General features: G+C 40.6%; 1 protein-coding gene across 1 annotated transcript in view; it reads left to right on the plus strand.

The window, feature by feature from the left end:
* Positions 1 to 1,865: 1,865 nt before the first annotated feature.
* Positions 1,866 to 13,829, plus strand: part of nedd9 (neural precursor cell expressed, developmentally down-regulated 9) — a 38,618-nt gene continuing 26,654 nt past the window's right edge. Inside the window, exon 1 of the mRNA XM_042506507.1 lies at positions 1,866 to 2,083. Coding sequence (XP_042362441.1) covers positions 2,072 to 2,083 — 12 coding nt within the window. The 5' untranslated portion in view covers positions 1,866 to 2,071. The remainder of the gene's footprint in view (positions 2,084 to 13,829) is intronic.

Raw genomic sequence — 13,829 nt, forward strand, 5'->3', positions numbered from 1 at the left:
TGCAGAAGAAAATGCTACATAATCACACTTCCTTCACCCTCAGGGTTTCACTGTTTCTCAGAAAAACCACCAAAACACCAAAAGAGCTACAACTTCCTGATATGCAACCAGTGAAATCATGCTTTAAAATATACTGTAGCTACTGTAAATTTAGCATTTAATGTAAATCAAACCTACAATAATAACTTATAATACTAATAACTACCTTATTAAGATGGTTTGTTATATGATCCATTAAAAATGCTTAAAAATCACTCTAAAACTATTAGCCTGTGGCCTCTGTTTGCATCAAAATACTTCTCTGCCACAGAAATGATTTTTTGATTCATTGTGACGTTAACTTCCAGAGCATAAAATTTCTGATGACATCGATCCTGAATAAACTCTCATATATTCTCAAAGAAATCACAGGGAAACTAGATTTAATACTGCATGGTTGCATGCCTCTGTGCACCAATCAGGTTGCAGTTACAGTTTATATCCATATCTGTGAAAACATGGACGCTTCACACAGAAGATCTATTCAGCCAGTACAGTTTCAAGATTTGTTTCACCAATTCAGTATCTGACCAAATGTCTCTCTTTCTGTTCCTAAGATAGGATGTTGAGTAACAGACCGAAATATGTTTGCACAACACTATGATGTCACAGTTGACCTGTGACCTTTAGAAAATAAAATGTCATCACCTCATCATTTTATTCCATTAGACATTTAGCACATGAATAATCAAGTTAGGGCCAAAAACGTGTTTTATGAGGTCACAGTGACCTTGACCTTTGACCATCAAATTCTAATCAGTTCATCAGTCCAAGTGGACGTTTGTGCCAAATTTGAAAGAATTCTTTTGAGGCCTTTTTGAGCTATCATTATCATGAGAATGAGACAGACAAGGTCACAGTGGTCTTGTCCTTTGACCTATGACCACCAAAATCTAATCACTACATAATGGAGTCCAAGCGGATATTTGTGCCAAATGTTCAAAAAAATCGCTGACATGGAGCCATAAAAAGGACGTCAGAACTTGATTTAGAATCAACACATTTCAAAGACTCTGGAAACGTGTTTCAAAATAGTAAGAATGCACATATTATATCAGTTTCTCTCAAGTATCTACAAAAATCAGAGTGAAAATAAATGTTTCCGTCTATTAGAAAACCCGGTTCAAAACAGCTCATTTTGAGGATAACAACATTTCTCCAAACTGTGAGTGTGGCAGACGACATATATTGACTTGCGTAATATTGATCAGGCATAACCATGTCCAAAACAACCCAGCTTCAGGAAACTATGAAAAAACCTAAAACAATAATATTTTGATTTTGATTGAGGGTAATGTCTGATATGCATTTAAATATGCATGTAAGACCCTAAATTACATATTTCTGGTGATTTGGGTTCCCATAGGCTTTTCATCATTGCAAAAGCAATCCAGTGACACATGTCTATTAATCCATGGGTTCATAACAAATAGGAACTGCTAATAAAAAATAAAAACAAAACAGCCTTTTAATGATGCTGATTTAACAGCTCCAAATCTTAACCTGCAAAGAACTAAAACAAAAACTGACAAAATCCATCAATATGAACTTTTCTCATGTTGCATTCTCATTCTTTCTTTTTTCATTTACGTTACTGAGCGTCTACATTACTCACTGTTGGAAAAAAAATCGTTTTTTTATTATAAGAATATATCAACGGTTCCAGATAATTAATCTACTACTGTTTTCTAATAATGACGTCAGATTTGTAACATAGAAATATGCTCGGGGGGAGAGGGGGCGGGGACAGAGAGCTCCTCCAGCCAATCAGCGGCTCTGTATGTAAATGAGCGGGTCCGGGCAGTCAGTGTGGGGAGCAGCAGTCTGCCGTACAGGAGGAGAAAGAAGCGGTGCTGGTTCGCAGAGATTCCTCCGTGCGTGTTTCTCCGTCTATGAAACTCTGGATGGCTGGTTAACCACACAGAAAAACACTCCAGTCCCTGCACTTTTCACTCAGATGTGCGCTCTGTGAACGCCATAAAGCGGATATTTTACTCACTGTTTACTGGGAGTCACAGAGAAAAGCTGCAAGATGAAATACAAAGTAAGTGAAGCGCTACTTTCGCTTGTCCTGTGTTATAACGTATACAGGAAAATGATTGCAACAGAGCTTTTTTTGTATGAAGAGTCGACGTGGATGTTGTGATTTGAACTTTTCCACTTCTTGTTTGAAGGCGGTAATTGTAAGTTATTTAAATGAGTGCGTCCGGGTTTGTGTCAAAAATTGAATTGGTTAAAAAGGGAAACTGCTGCTGAGAGGATGCGGTCTTAGTATGTTTCTGGTTCATTTATTGGTAAATGTCTGATTTTGAGGCTATTTGATTTGTGTGCATTGTATATACCTTCAGGCTACATTTACTGCCATAACAGGGGCGTAAATAGAGTAAAACGCACTCCCACTCTAGAAGAAGTAGTAGAAATAGGAACAGAGACAGAAATGTGTTTCGGTTTCTGCCATCCCTGCTAAAATCATCCAGCAGGTATAAAAAGCACACGTGCACAGTTATTTTTGCTTCTTAGTGTCATGTATGTCCTCTTCAGTGATCCCCTCTTGTGGTGGTTGTTGGACTTTTCTTATTTGTTGCTGTATTCAGCTGCGATTTGGCATTAATAATTCTGATGTATTTCATTTCTTTAAAATTTAGTTCAAAACTGTTTTATTAGGGCTGTAAGTAAGTTATTTTCTATTAACTATTACTGTACTATAGTAGCCTATTGTGTCAAATGTTAAATACATTGTCTTAAAAATTAGAAACTGGCAACAATTTAAATGTCAACTCAAAGATTCTCAACTCTTACAATCACATTATAAGAAAAAAATCCCAGAACTGAGAAGCTGGAAGTAGGGAGCATCAGTGGTGCCCCAAAGGGGGGGCATGGGGGCCACTGTGATACAATCAGGCCCGCAGAAAAGTCGCTCAGACTTGCTTTTAATTTTCTCAGTGGAACCATTGTATAAGAGGCATTAACAAGACTGCAAACAATGTCAATTATTACCCATACTATAATTATTGTTTTGATCTATGGAGGTTATTTATTTGTGAAACTTTCCTCAAACCATAAAGAGCAAATTAAAAATCTGTGACGTTATCATAACGTAAAGTCTATGAGCCGAGCAGGAACTAGGAAGAAAAACACTAAACTGCATAGTCAGTGCACAAGGAAACCTGGATGCTAGAAAGTTTCTTTTTGCCATAATAGCTAGGCGAGTAACTCTATGGATACAATTGGTGACCCCTGGCGAAAGAAAATTTAAGGCATTTTTCACTTAAAGATAGTGGCACTTTGTAAAACAAGACAACCTTAGGCATTCATTTGGATTAACCATGTCACGGCAGCTTCTCAGACAGGGGGCTAAATAACGCTCTAAAATTAGGCTAAATTTTATTGTGGGAGCAACTGGCATGGTCAAAGGGGTACCTTGAACTCTCACCTCAAGATATCTGAATAAAAATGGGTTCTTTGGGTACCAACGAGTCTTCCCTAAACTGAAGAATGATTGTTTCAAATAAATGTTTGGTTCCTTTCAATCCATATTTTACTCAAAAAAATTAAAGCTGTGTATTTGTCTTTCTAAGTGAAAGGACAGCCTGTATGAAGTACAATGAATTGCCTAACATTTAAAGGTACATTACACATTAAAACAGGATGTTGTGAAACTCAGTGTCAACTGTACTGGTATTAAGACCTGATTTCTCATTTTACAGCTAAAGGTACTAAAGTATATCAGTATGTGATTCCTGAAGTCTGTTGATACAGTTTTTAACTCGCATCAAATTCCTGAAATTCAGGTGTGGCTTTTGGTTTTGGTGCCACCCCAACAGTTTTGCTGGCCACCCTAAGAAAAATTTCTGGTGGCACCACTGTTTGGGCCAGGTCAACTGTACATCTTACTGCACTTATTGCTCAGTACTTATTATATTTCACAAACTGTCCAATTCATCGGTTTGCAATGATCACAGATGAACTGAAATCAATTGTTGGCACGTCCTAAGAGCCAGTAAGCCGAGCCATAAGGGAACAACACAACAAACCATTGAAGGAGGTTCAAGAAAAATAGCCTGAGTTTGATTGCAAAGTCGTTTGAATACAATGGGATATCTTTTTAATACCACAGGGAAACTTTAAGCAGTTTTGCTTGAAAATCAACAGAAAGAATGTAGTTTCTTTCAATGAACCAGTGAGTTAAACTACTAAAACATCATAAACCGGATGAAACAATCCCATTAATGCTAGTAGTCGACAGATTATCAGCCTGGCTGATTATTGAGGCTGATAATTGGCATTTTGCCGATTATCTGTATATGCATTTTATTTTAATGTTTAATGAAAAAAAATAGCCATTATCAGTCTCAATAACTACTAATAATTGCTACCTGAAAAAACAGCATCAGTCAACCCCTAATTAATACAACCTAATATAATAAGAGCTGTTAAAAGGAAAAGAAGCCCAAAGTTGAATCCTTACATCAAAGACGGTTTTGTCATACTTTCCGCTTCCAGCTGAGATCATTTCAGCCTTTCACTTAAAAATGAATCATGTCCTAGTGAAATCGCCTCACTGCTGTCAGACTGCCCTTTACTTAAGCACGCAGCCAATCAGAGGATCTGTTATGTCTGTTAGTGTTATCATCAGCTTGACAACAGGGTTGACGTGACGTACAGGATTCACTGTTGTGTTAAGTTGACATGTCTTGACCCCTGCTTGCTTTGTGAATGCTCCCGAGCCTTCAAAAGTATTTGGGAAATGCAGGGCATTTAGCAATAGACTCGTTGCCTTCAAGTGTTGCAGTCTGAACTCTGCTTCACCATATTAGGGAAGCAAAAACTCTGCAGTCTCATGCAAAAACTGTGCAATGTCTTTGGATGATTCATGGGTTTTCAAGGCAGTGGCTGTTTTCTGAATTGTGAAGTGGCCATCTTGGCTCAGACTTGCTTATTCTCCAGTGGGCCTGGTGTCACCCTGTAGCAGGGTGGGGTTGTGATTGGAGGGTGGTGAACGCTGTGTGTCTGCGTCATGGTCCCAACTGAGTCATTGTCCGGTTAAATTCACAGAGCCAGAGCAGTTGAGCGTGATGGTTTTTGGCGCGAGGCCAGTGAGCATAAAAAGGAAACCGCTTTCATCATGGTCACTGTTTTCATCCTGAACAAGAGTATTGATCAGTGGATGTTAACAGACGTGATCAACACCAGTGGTTTCCAAGCTGTTATCTGTCAATAGGAAGGATATCTGTGACGTGGAACTGCGTCTCCACGTCTTTGTTTGCCTCAGGAGAGATAAGGCAAGCATAGAAATCATGCAGAGCGCTCTTTGTTTATGATATCTGCATTATGCAACACCGCCAGAGCAAAGTAGGGTGGCAGGAAGAGAAACGTAAGGTGGAAATTAGATGACACATTCTGCGTCACTCCTGTGTGTTCAAGTTTCTTGCATGTCTCAAAGATCCGTGTTTCTGTTAAACAATCTGTTAAACAGTGTCAAAGTTTAGCGTGTGGCCTATCAGATCCCTGCTCTGGATCTCAGCCACCATGAATTATTCACAGCTATATTAAGCGCTCTTTTCCTCGCAGAGTGGTAATGTTTCAACAGAAGTCCCGTCACATGCCCTGAGGTGAGGCGCTGCAGTCTGGCCAGGCGCTGCCCCCCTCCCCAACCCCCCCTCCTGGTTTCCAACGTGTGTTCAGGTGTGAAGGGAAGGCTTGTCTTCCATAGGTCACCTAATGCATATAATCCCCCTGATGGGACGGCAAACAGAGGGATCTCTTACAGCGTCAGTGAGGCCCAGCAGTTCATGAGGAGGAAGAGCACAATACCTTAAGTAGTTTAAAGGAACAGTTTAACATTTTTGTAAAATACACTTATTTTCTTTCTTGTGTCATCACACAACTTTTCTGGGGCAAAATACGTTTTTAAAAAAGTTTTACCTTCTCTCCCAGAGACTTCCACAAACTTTAAAGCCATTCCTTTGTAGCTGACGTAACTGTTGCAGAAATAGCTTCACAACCACTGTGAAGAGTGATTAGGTGAACCCACATTCAGGCCAATTTATGTGTGTGTGTGTTTTTAGTGTTTCTTTTTTATGGGCTCAGGCTCCAGGCACTGGTCCAAAAGCAGAGAGGGTTGGAGGAGAGCGCAGCAGACATTGTTCTGAGAGGGAGGAGGAGGAGGAGGAGGATCTGTGATGCTGAAAGGGCCTGCAGAAAATGAAAGAAAAGAGGAAGTTGTGGGGGGAACGAGAGGGCAAACAGAGTTGGGTGTATTGGGTCGTGCTGGTGGGGGAGGGGATGGGAGCCTGGAGGTCGAGGAGCGCCCCGTGAGAATGAGAGCATTCCAGGCGATCGTGCGTGGGAAGGTTGTGTCGGAAGATGCACATAATTGTTTCAAGGTGCCCCTTTACATTGTTAATGAGTCTGGCAGCACCGGGATACTCCGTTTTTTCTTGTTGTGATTGCAGAAGGAGACATTCGTATTCTTCGAAAAGAGAACGAAGTTGTAACGCACACAATCAAGCAGTGAAATAGCTTTTCCTCAGGCTCTCTGAGATTGAATTCAGCACAGACCATTTACTATCCCACTGCTAGTTAAAAAGTCCTGGTATTTTCATGCCGCAACGTTGGTTTTCAAAACAGTTTAGTGCTCCAAGTTTGCTCCTGTGCAGGATTTTCAGCGAGCATGAAGAGCTTCACCCCCAGCCAGAATGAATAGCAGTCCCTTCAACCCCCCTGCGGCGCCCTCGCACCGTGAGCCAGCCATTAACATTTGAAAACGGTCAGCGGGGAGACTGACTACATTGTGTGCTCGGTGCAGCCACAGAGAGAAAGTGTGAGAGAGAAAGAGACTACCTAACATAAGCAACAATGCATAATCATTTCCATGTTTGACCTTTGGCGGAAATCATCCCCCCCCCTCCCCCCCCCCCCAGGAATGCCAACTATTTTGCAGGGTCATCTCAAGATGTAGCAGGCCTCTGTCAGCTCGGTTCGACCCTGTGGAGAGTCGTTCTCCAGATAAGAGGAGACATGACAGCTAAGAAAAGTGTTTTTTATTACGGCAAAGAATTGGTACACATAACCTGTAGTTACTTATTTTGGTAAACAAGAAACAAGGTGGTAGGTTTCTGCTGCAGAGATTCTTTAGCTGGCTGAATATCTCATGAAAGTCTGATAATCAATTCATTGTTTCAGTCTTTATAGACCTTTTTACACCAAGATCACATTATAGAGTTGCTATGAAGGTCCTTCTTTACGCCACTGTTGCGTTTTTACACAGAGCTAAACAACGGCAGCATCATGCTGCTTCAGTGTGTGATTTTAGACAGCATGCCGGCATCACAGAGGAGTGATGGGCGTCAGTTTTAACACAACATCCGCCTCCAGTGTGACATAAAATACAAGGGTAGGCAGCACTTTCTAACAGTAACAGTTATTTATCAGTCCTGTTATATGACGGCTAATCTCATTGTCTGCTCGAAGGGTAAGTACTTTCCAGACCATATTGTTTTCCCAATATACAGATATTTACGGCTGCTGTTCTTCTTTGAACTAGCTGCTGCTTTTTAAAATCTCCCGTGGTGGAATGCATCCATAAGGTACTATCAAAACATCACACCAGTTTATGATCCCATCCTGCTGGCTGTACCTTTTACACAGATGTTTCAGCACTGTTACTATCTCTGCTGCTGCATTAAAGGTGAGATAACTCTGTTCAGCACTTGCACCTTATATACAGGACGGCGAGATGACATAACGCCACAATTTTCTCACCTCGAACAGGTAGTGTTAAAAAGGCTAATGTCAACCAAAAATCCAAACAATCTGTGGTTTCAGCTTTTCAATTGTAAGAGATTTGCTGTTTTCTTTGTCATATGTGAAATTTAATGGGATATCTTTGGATTTTTGATTGTTGGTGGTTGGTTGGATAAAACAAGTATTTTCGTCCTCCCTCACCTGCTTTTATTCTAACTTATTATTCCCTTGATTCATTTTCCTTTCCTTTATTTAATGATGGGATGATAGGTATTCCTACTTTCTTAGTATAGTTTGTAATTTCCAATGTTTTCTTTACTGATAGCAACAATATTTAGATTTTTTAAAAATATTTCTACAATCTGGTCTACAAAAGATATTGCTGTGTAAATTCACTGCCTTTAAACCTCACTAAAGTATCAGGAAATAAGTCAAAATGTTGTTATATGCAGAGCTAAAACAATCACTTAATTGAATAAACATGAACTGGCAACCAGTAAGTATTTTTAAAGCAATAATTCCAAATATTTTCTGGTTCAAGCTTTTCAAATGCCACTATTTAGGGTTTTTTTTAATCAATGTAAGTGGGTGTTGGACTATTTGTAAAATAAATCAAGACTTTTAAAGACAATAGCTTTAGTTCTGTTAGGTTTCCAAGGTCATTTTTCAGAGTTTACTGACTTTTTATAGAATAAAAAAATTAAAAGGGGCTTTTGCACATTCAACTATCTCGATGCAGGTGAATTTGTTTCAGTCTAGAGGGAGAGAAATCTTAGTCTAACCAATAATTTGTGATGCTGAGTGCAGTGAGCAGGATCTTCTGTTCTCATCGAAAAATAATTTTAAAATAATTTATAAGAAAGATAAAGCATTAGCTGAAGCCCTGATCACATGGGCAACCTCTGACAGAGATGAAGAAAATACAAAATCTAAAAGGACATCATCATTAAATGTTTTCAAAGGGGTATTAAAGTATTAAAAATGTTAAATACTAAACAAAAGATTCTCCTTTTATCTCTGATGCCCTTCATGTGTCAAAGGGGGAAGATGGCAGCCTCAGTTGTTTGTCTTTTTTGTGTCTGTGAGATCTTTTGCGTGGCGTGAAATCGGGAGGACACTGGAGTGAATATCATCTCATTGGCTATTCCTATATGTAAAAACTATTCAATGTGGCCCTGTGGAGATACCATGAAACATATTTCACATGTCTGCTAATGCCCCCTGGGGGGATTAGCGCTCGTCTCCGGGGGTTACCACGATGCACTCATGTACCCTCGTTTGGCATCAATGCCAGGCTTGGAAATAATCCACCGCTCTGTTCGCCAGCACTGAGCGCCTCTTGGCTGGGGCCCCATGAATACCATCCATACTGTTGTTTTTTGTTTTGCCTATTTTTTGACTCCTATAGGTGCAGTAAATTGTCCTGTGTAGGTCAGAGGTCAGCGTCAGCAGCCAAACAAAGCCCCCAAAACATACAGAGGTTCATAGCTTTGCTCAAAGACGCTTCAGCAACATGAATGGTGGCTACAAACGTGTCTTCAAACTGAGGGACAGTGTCTCTTCCTGCAGCTTCACAACATTCACAGTCCCAGAATGACTTGGCAGAATATGAGACGCAACATTGCACAATATGTTTCCCCAGCAGCCATTCCAGTTCACAGAATTGATACATATTTTAGGGAATATATCCAGTATGGATTTCACTCCTAATTATAGGCTGTACTTGGCGTTCAGGACCAGAGCGAGGGAGTCCAAGATGTGAAGTGATAAGAGGTCTCTGCAGGAGGCAGGAAGTGCTACAGGCTAAGGAGGAGGGCGTCATGTCAAGTTACCTTGTAGTTTATGTGACAGTAAAAAAAATAAAGCAGCTGTGATGAATGGACAGAGTGCGGAAGAGAACAGTCATCTGAACTGAGAAGTTGCGCAAATCACTTCCTGTGACTTAATCAAATGGTGGCTACCGGCCCACATTGTATTGTATCAGGACTTTTACTGCTGGTTGAGGTTCCCTCAGTTCACAACAAGATTGGAGGAAGCTGGACACCTTAAACAACAAATGAATCTTCATTAACTAATCTCACCATTATATTTTTTTCTATAAAATATCAGAAAATAGGTTAATTTTTTTAAAAGACAATCAGAATTTCCTAGAAATCACAAAATGACTTATTGAAACATATTGTTATGTTTGCCAAACGTGCCCCAAACCCCAAAATATTCAGTTTACCTCTAACACATATGACTAAAATCACAATTAGTCAACATTTGAGATACTGGAAGAAGCAAATGATTACAGTTTTTGCTTGGAAAGTCATTGGAAAGATGAATCAGTTATCAAATAGTTCCTTATTAGTTTTCTTTTAACTGGCAAGTAGATATACTAACATAAGTGGTGACGGTTAGAGATACAGCAACAATCGTAATAACTTTTTTTTTTTTCAAGACATAAGCCTGCATTGAGTGATAAATGTCCAGCCAACATTTATTTTATATGTGTGGCTCGTGTGGGTAGTAAATCGGCTCAAAGGACCTTATATGAGATTGTCCCCAGGCTCCATAATTGTTGATTCTTTGAACAAAATATCAGGGAGGACCAAACTGCACAGTTTGGAGGAAAAAATAAAGTTAGAAAGCTTGTTGCTGATAAGTGCCAGAGTGGCTGGCTTGTGAGGTTGCATGTTAGCTCCCTAACTATCCCTGCGAGTAGTATCTCCTTTACCAAACTAATAGCACAAAATATTTCACAGTTTATACTGTGACCAGGCCTTCAATGTAAAATAATGATGATATCATACTTAAATGTTAGCTTAACACAAGCAGCCACACTAGGACTAATATTCTGGTTATTTTTGCTTTGTTTTAGGGGAAACTCCACATTTATGACCCAGTTTTAGTCATGCACATCCACTGACTGAACAAACACTTGAGCTCTCAAACAGATATGTTTTGAGCATCAGCGGTTTGTCACAGCTTGCAGTGTGGTTAGACGCAAGATGGCACATCACATCCTGCCAAGCAGACCGTCGCCACACTGTTGCTATTGAGATGTTTTTTTGGGGGTGTGGAGATTTCCTCGCAGCACTGCAGCAACTCGTGAATCACAAATGAGAGACGAGGGGAAGGTGGTGGGTGTCATATTTACACTGGGGATACAATAGTCTTTTATGCAGAATGAATGGAGCCTTTTCTCTCAGCCTCGAGGAACTCGGTGTGCTGTGTCTTGACGTTTGTGAAGATTTTCACTTGACCACCAAATCACAAAACAAAAATTAGGCCATTCAGTGCGTTCAGAAAGAAAAAAACAAGCAAATTACGTGATTTATATCAACTAAGACGCTGTTCTTTTTTTCTTTTAAGAGAAGGGGGTGGCTTGTGTGTGACTTTTTTATGTTTTGTTTTTTGTTTGGTTGTTTTGTTTTGTTATGACCCTCCCCGAAGCTCCTTGTGCCTCCCTAAATTAACATTTATTTTGAGTCCTTGAAAAGTCAGGGAAAAGTTTGGTCCTTCCCGAGTGCATAAAAAATATTTGACATGCCTCCCCTATTTTGCACCACCCCCTCTCCTCTCATAAATAACAAACAGCCCCTAATCAATGACCATGGTGAAGGCCACAAGCCTGGAATGAGCTATTGATTGTTTAGCAGTTTGTGCCAGTGTAACTGTGTCATAACGATTGATTCAAAGCTGCTTGCATAAGATATCAATCAGTCATTGTGTGGCAGCAGTGTTTTGGATCACGTTTCCTTGGGTATAAATGAAAGCTCCAAACTTGTGACATTTTCCGAAATAGCGGAGGTGAAGTTTCACCAAGACTGCTATGTAATTACGTTAATACACGGCCAAGTGGCTGAGGCTGTAATCAGAGGGTCAACCTTCCTGAAAACTGTCCAAATGAAGAAATTACCATGTGCTGTGAGCTCTGAACCGCTTCCCATGAGCCCTTCCTACCCAGAACCCTTCACACGGCCCATTTATTTGAACTGGCTCTCACCCGCACTCTGAGGAACGGCTCGTAAAAAGTCATCAGGTCCTCATTACCGTCATTACTATAATTATTTTCTATATTTAACCATGTGAAATGAGGCCAAATGAGTGTGCTGGTTCGCCTCTTTCTCTGCGAACCATCCCCGGGACACGTGTTACAGTTGGTACAGCCCTTGTTTTTTCACCGAAATGTGATGTTCTCACAGTCGGAGCGTACCACTTTTTTTTGGGAGCAGGTTTGTTGTTTGTTTGGGTTGAAAACATCCTTTGAAAGTTGGACCGTTGCTGTGGGGACACTGTGTTTCTGCTCTGTGGTGTGGTTGAGTGTTTGGCCGCAGTAGCAAGGGAATTTGAGTATTTGTGAGCTTGTTTAGCCAAAGCCACCTTCATTATTATTAGATTGATGTGAACCCCAGAAAGGCCCAGCCAAAACCACCCAGAGAGCGCTTACTGAAAGCTAAAAGGTGGGGCCCTTTCAGCCGGCGGTGAAGTTACATAAGGTTTTTATTTTTGGACGGTCAGCGTAGGCTTTCCACACAGGACGTTTACACTGTTTGTGTTCAGGCGAGACGCTGGTGGAAAAAATGCCCCGTTGATGTCGAGGTGTGTGAGTCAGAGAGAGTGGAGGGGCTCAGACAGCTGGGTCTTCAGGCTTTTTATCGAGCTCCAGGTGCAAAGCTGGACAGCTCAGCTTTGCACGATTCCTCACTTTCTAATGACGAAAACATACGCGGCCGTGAGAGCTTCCCTGGGGCCAGATGTTGTTGCAGAGGGCAGCATGAGACCTCTTTTTATCTTTGAGACTCCTTAAGTATCCTCTGGGTTTGAGGTGTTTTACAGGCTGAAGTTTGTCAGACTTCATCTTTATGAATGAATCGATTTGTTAATGAATTGATTTGATGATCGACATAAAAAACATTGGCATTATTACAGCAAATAAAGTGAAAAAAATACCAAACCTCCTCTGGTTACAGCTTTGTAATTTTGAGAAATTTCTGCTTTTCCCTGTTTTATATCGCAGTAAACTAGAGATTTTCATGAATAGCCTTTTAACTGTTAACTGACAGTAAATATTTTGACTGATTCATTTAATTAGATTAAAAAAAATATATTGAATAAAATATACTTGTGCTACAGGGGAAGATGATAAGACAGATGAGTCCACTGCTGTCCAGGGCTGGAGTTGTTCAACACCGCCAGGGCAATGCCACAATAGGCGGGTTTCCATTAACCCTTAAATTGCGCGAACTGAAATTGCAAATATAAATACGCCCCCACCCTCCCACTCGGTATATTTTAAAAGATACTGAGTTAGCCTTATTTCCTGAGACATGTTGTTCAAGAGAATGTATGAAGCAATTCAAAGGCTCTTATGGGCCTTGAAGGTCTGAAATACAGCAAAGAGCGAAACCATTTAAGACCTTAACAGTCGTCTTAAGATAAGGTTTTGTTTTTACTATCTAACCGACTCTGTAGACCTCTGCCAGCCTGTGTTATTTTTTTAACATTCGAGGTCAGGACCACAAACTCTTCACATTTAGATTAGGAAGCAGCAGAACGCCTCTCGCCTCGCTGACTTATAACAGATAACTTCCTGGAAGCTCGTCTGTGGATGAAGCAGAAGGGGCCCTCCCCGCCTGCCCACTGACAAATGGCAAACACGTGTTTATAGGAGGATCAATGGCGAGCGGCGGAGTCACCGTGTTGTGACTAACCAATGTTTATGCCAGAGATCTGACACCCGCTTTAATAGTCAGTTTCACCTGCTGCGATTACAGTGATGCAGCGAAGCAAAGAAAAACATGACAACAGGAGGAGCGTCACTTCAAAAGGCTCTGCGTGTTGCTGTTAGCCATCACAGCTAACAACATGTTTGCTCAGTATGATCAGGGCTGATGTTTTCTGTTTCACATCACCCATCAGATCTTAAATCCTCCCTGACTCATGACTCAGTCTTTACTGGTCGAGGTGCTATTAAAATGATCACGAGTTCCATATATATTGTTTGTAAGTTTAATTTCCCACAAACTCTGCCCCATTAAATAAAAAAAACCACAGTG

Source organism: Plectropomus leopardus, chromosome 18, assembly GCF_008729295.1.
Source record: "Plectropomus leopardus isolate mb chromosome 18, YSFRI_Pleo_2.0, whole genome shotgun sequence".
NCBI lineage: Eukaryota > Metazoa > Chordata > Actinopteri > Perciformes > Serranidae > Plectropomus > Plectropomus leopardus.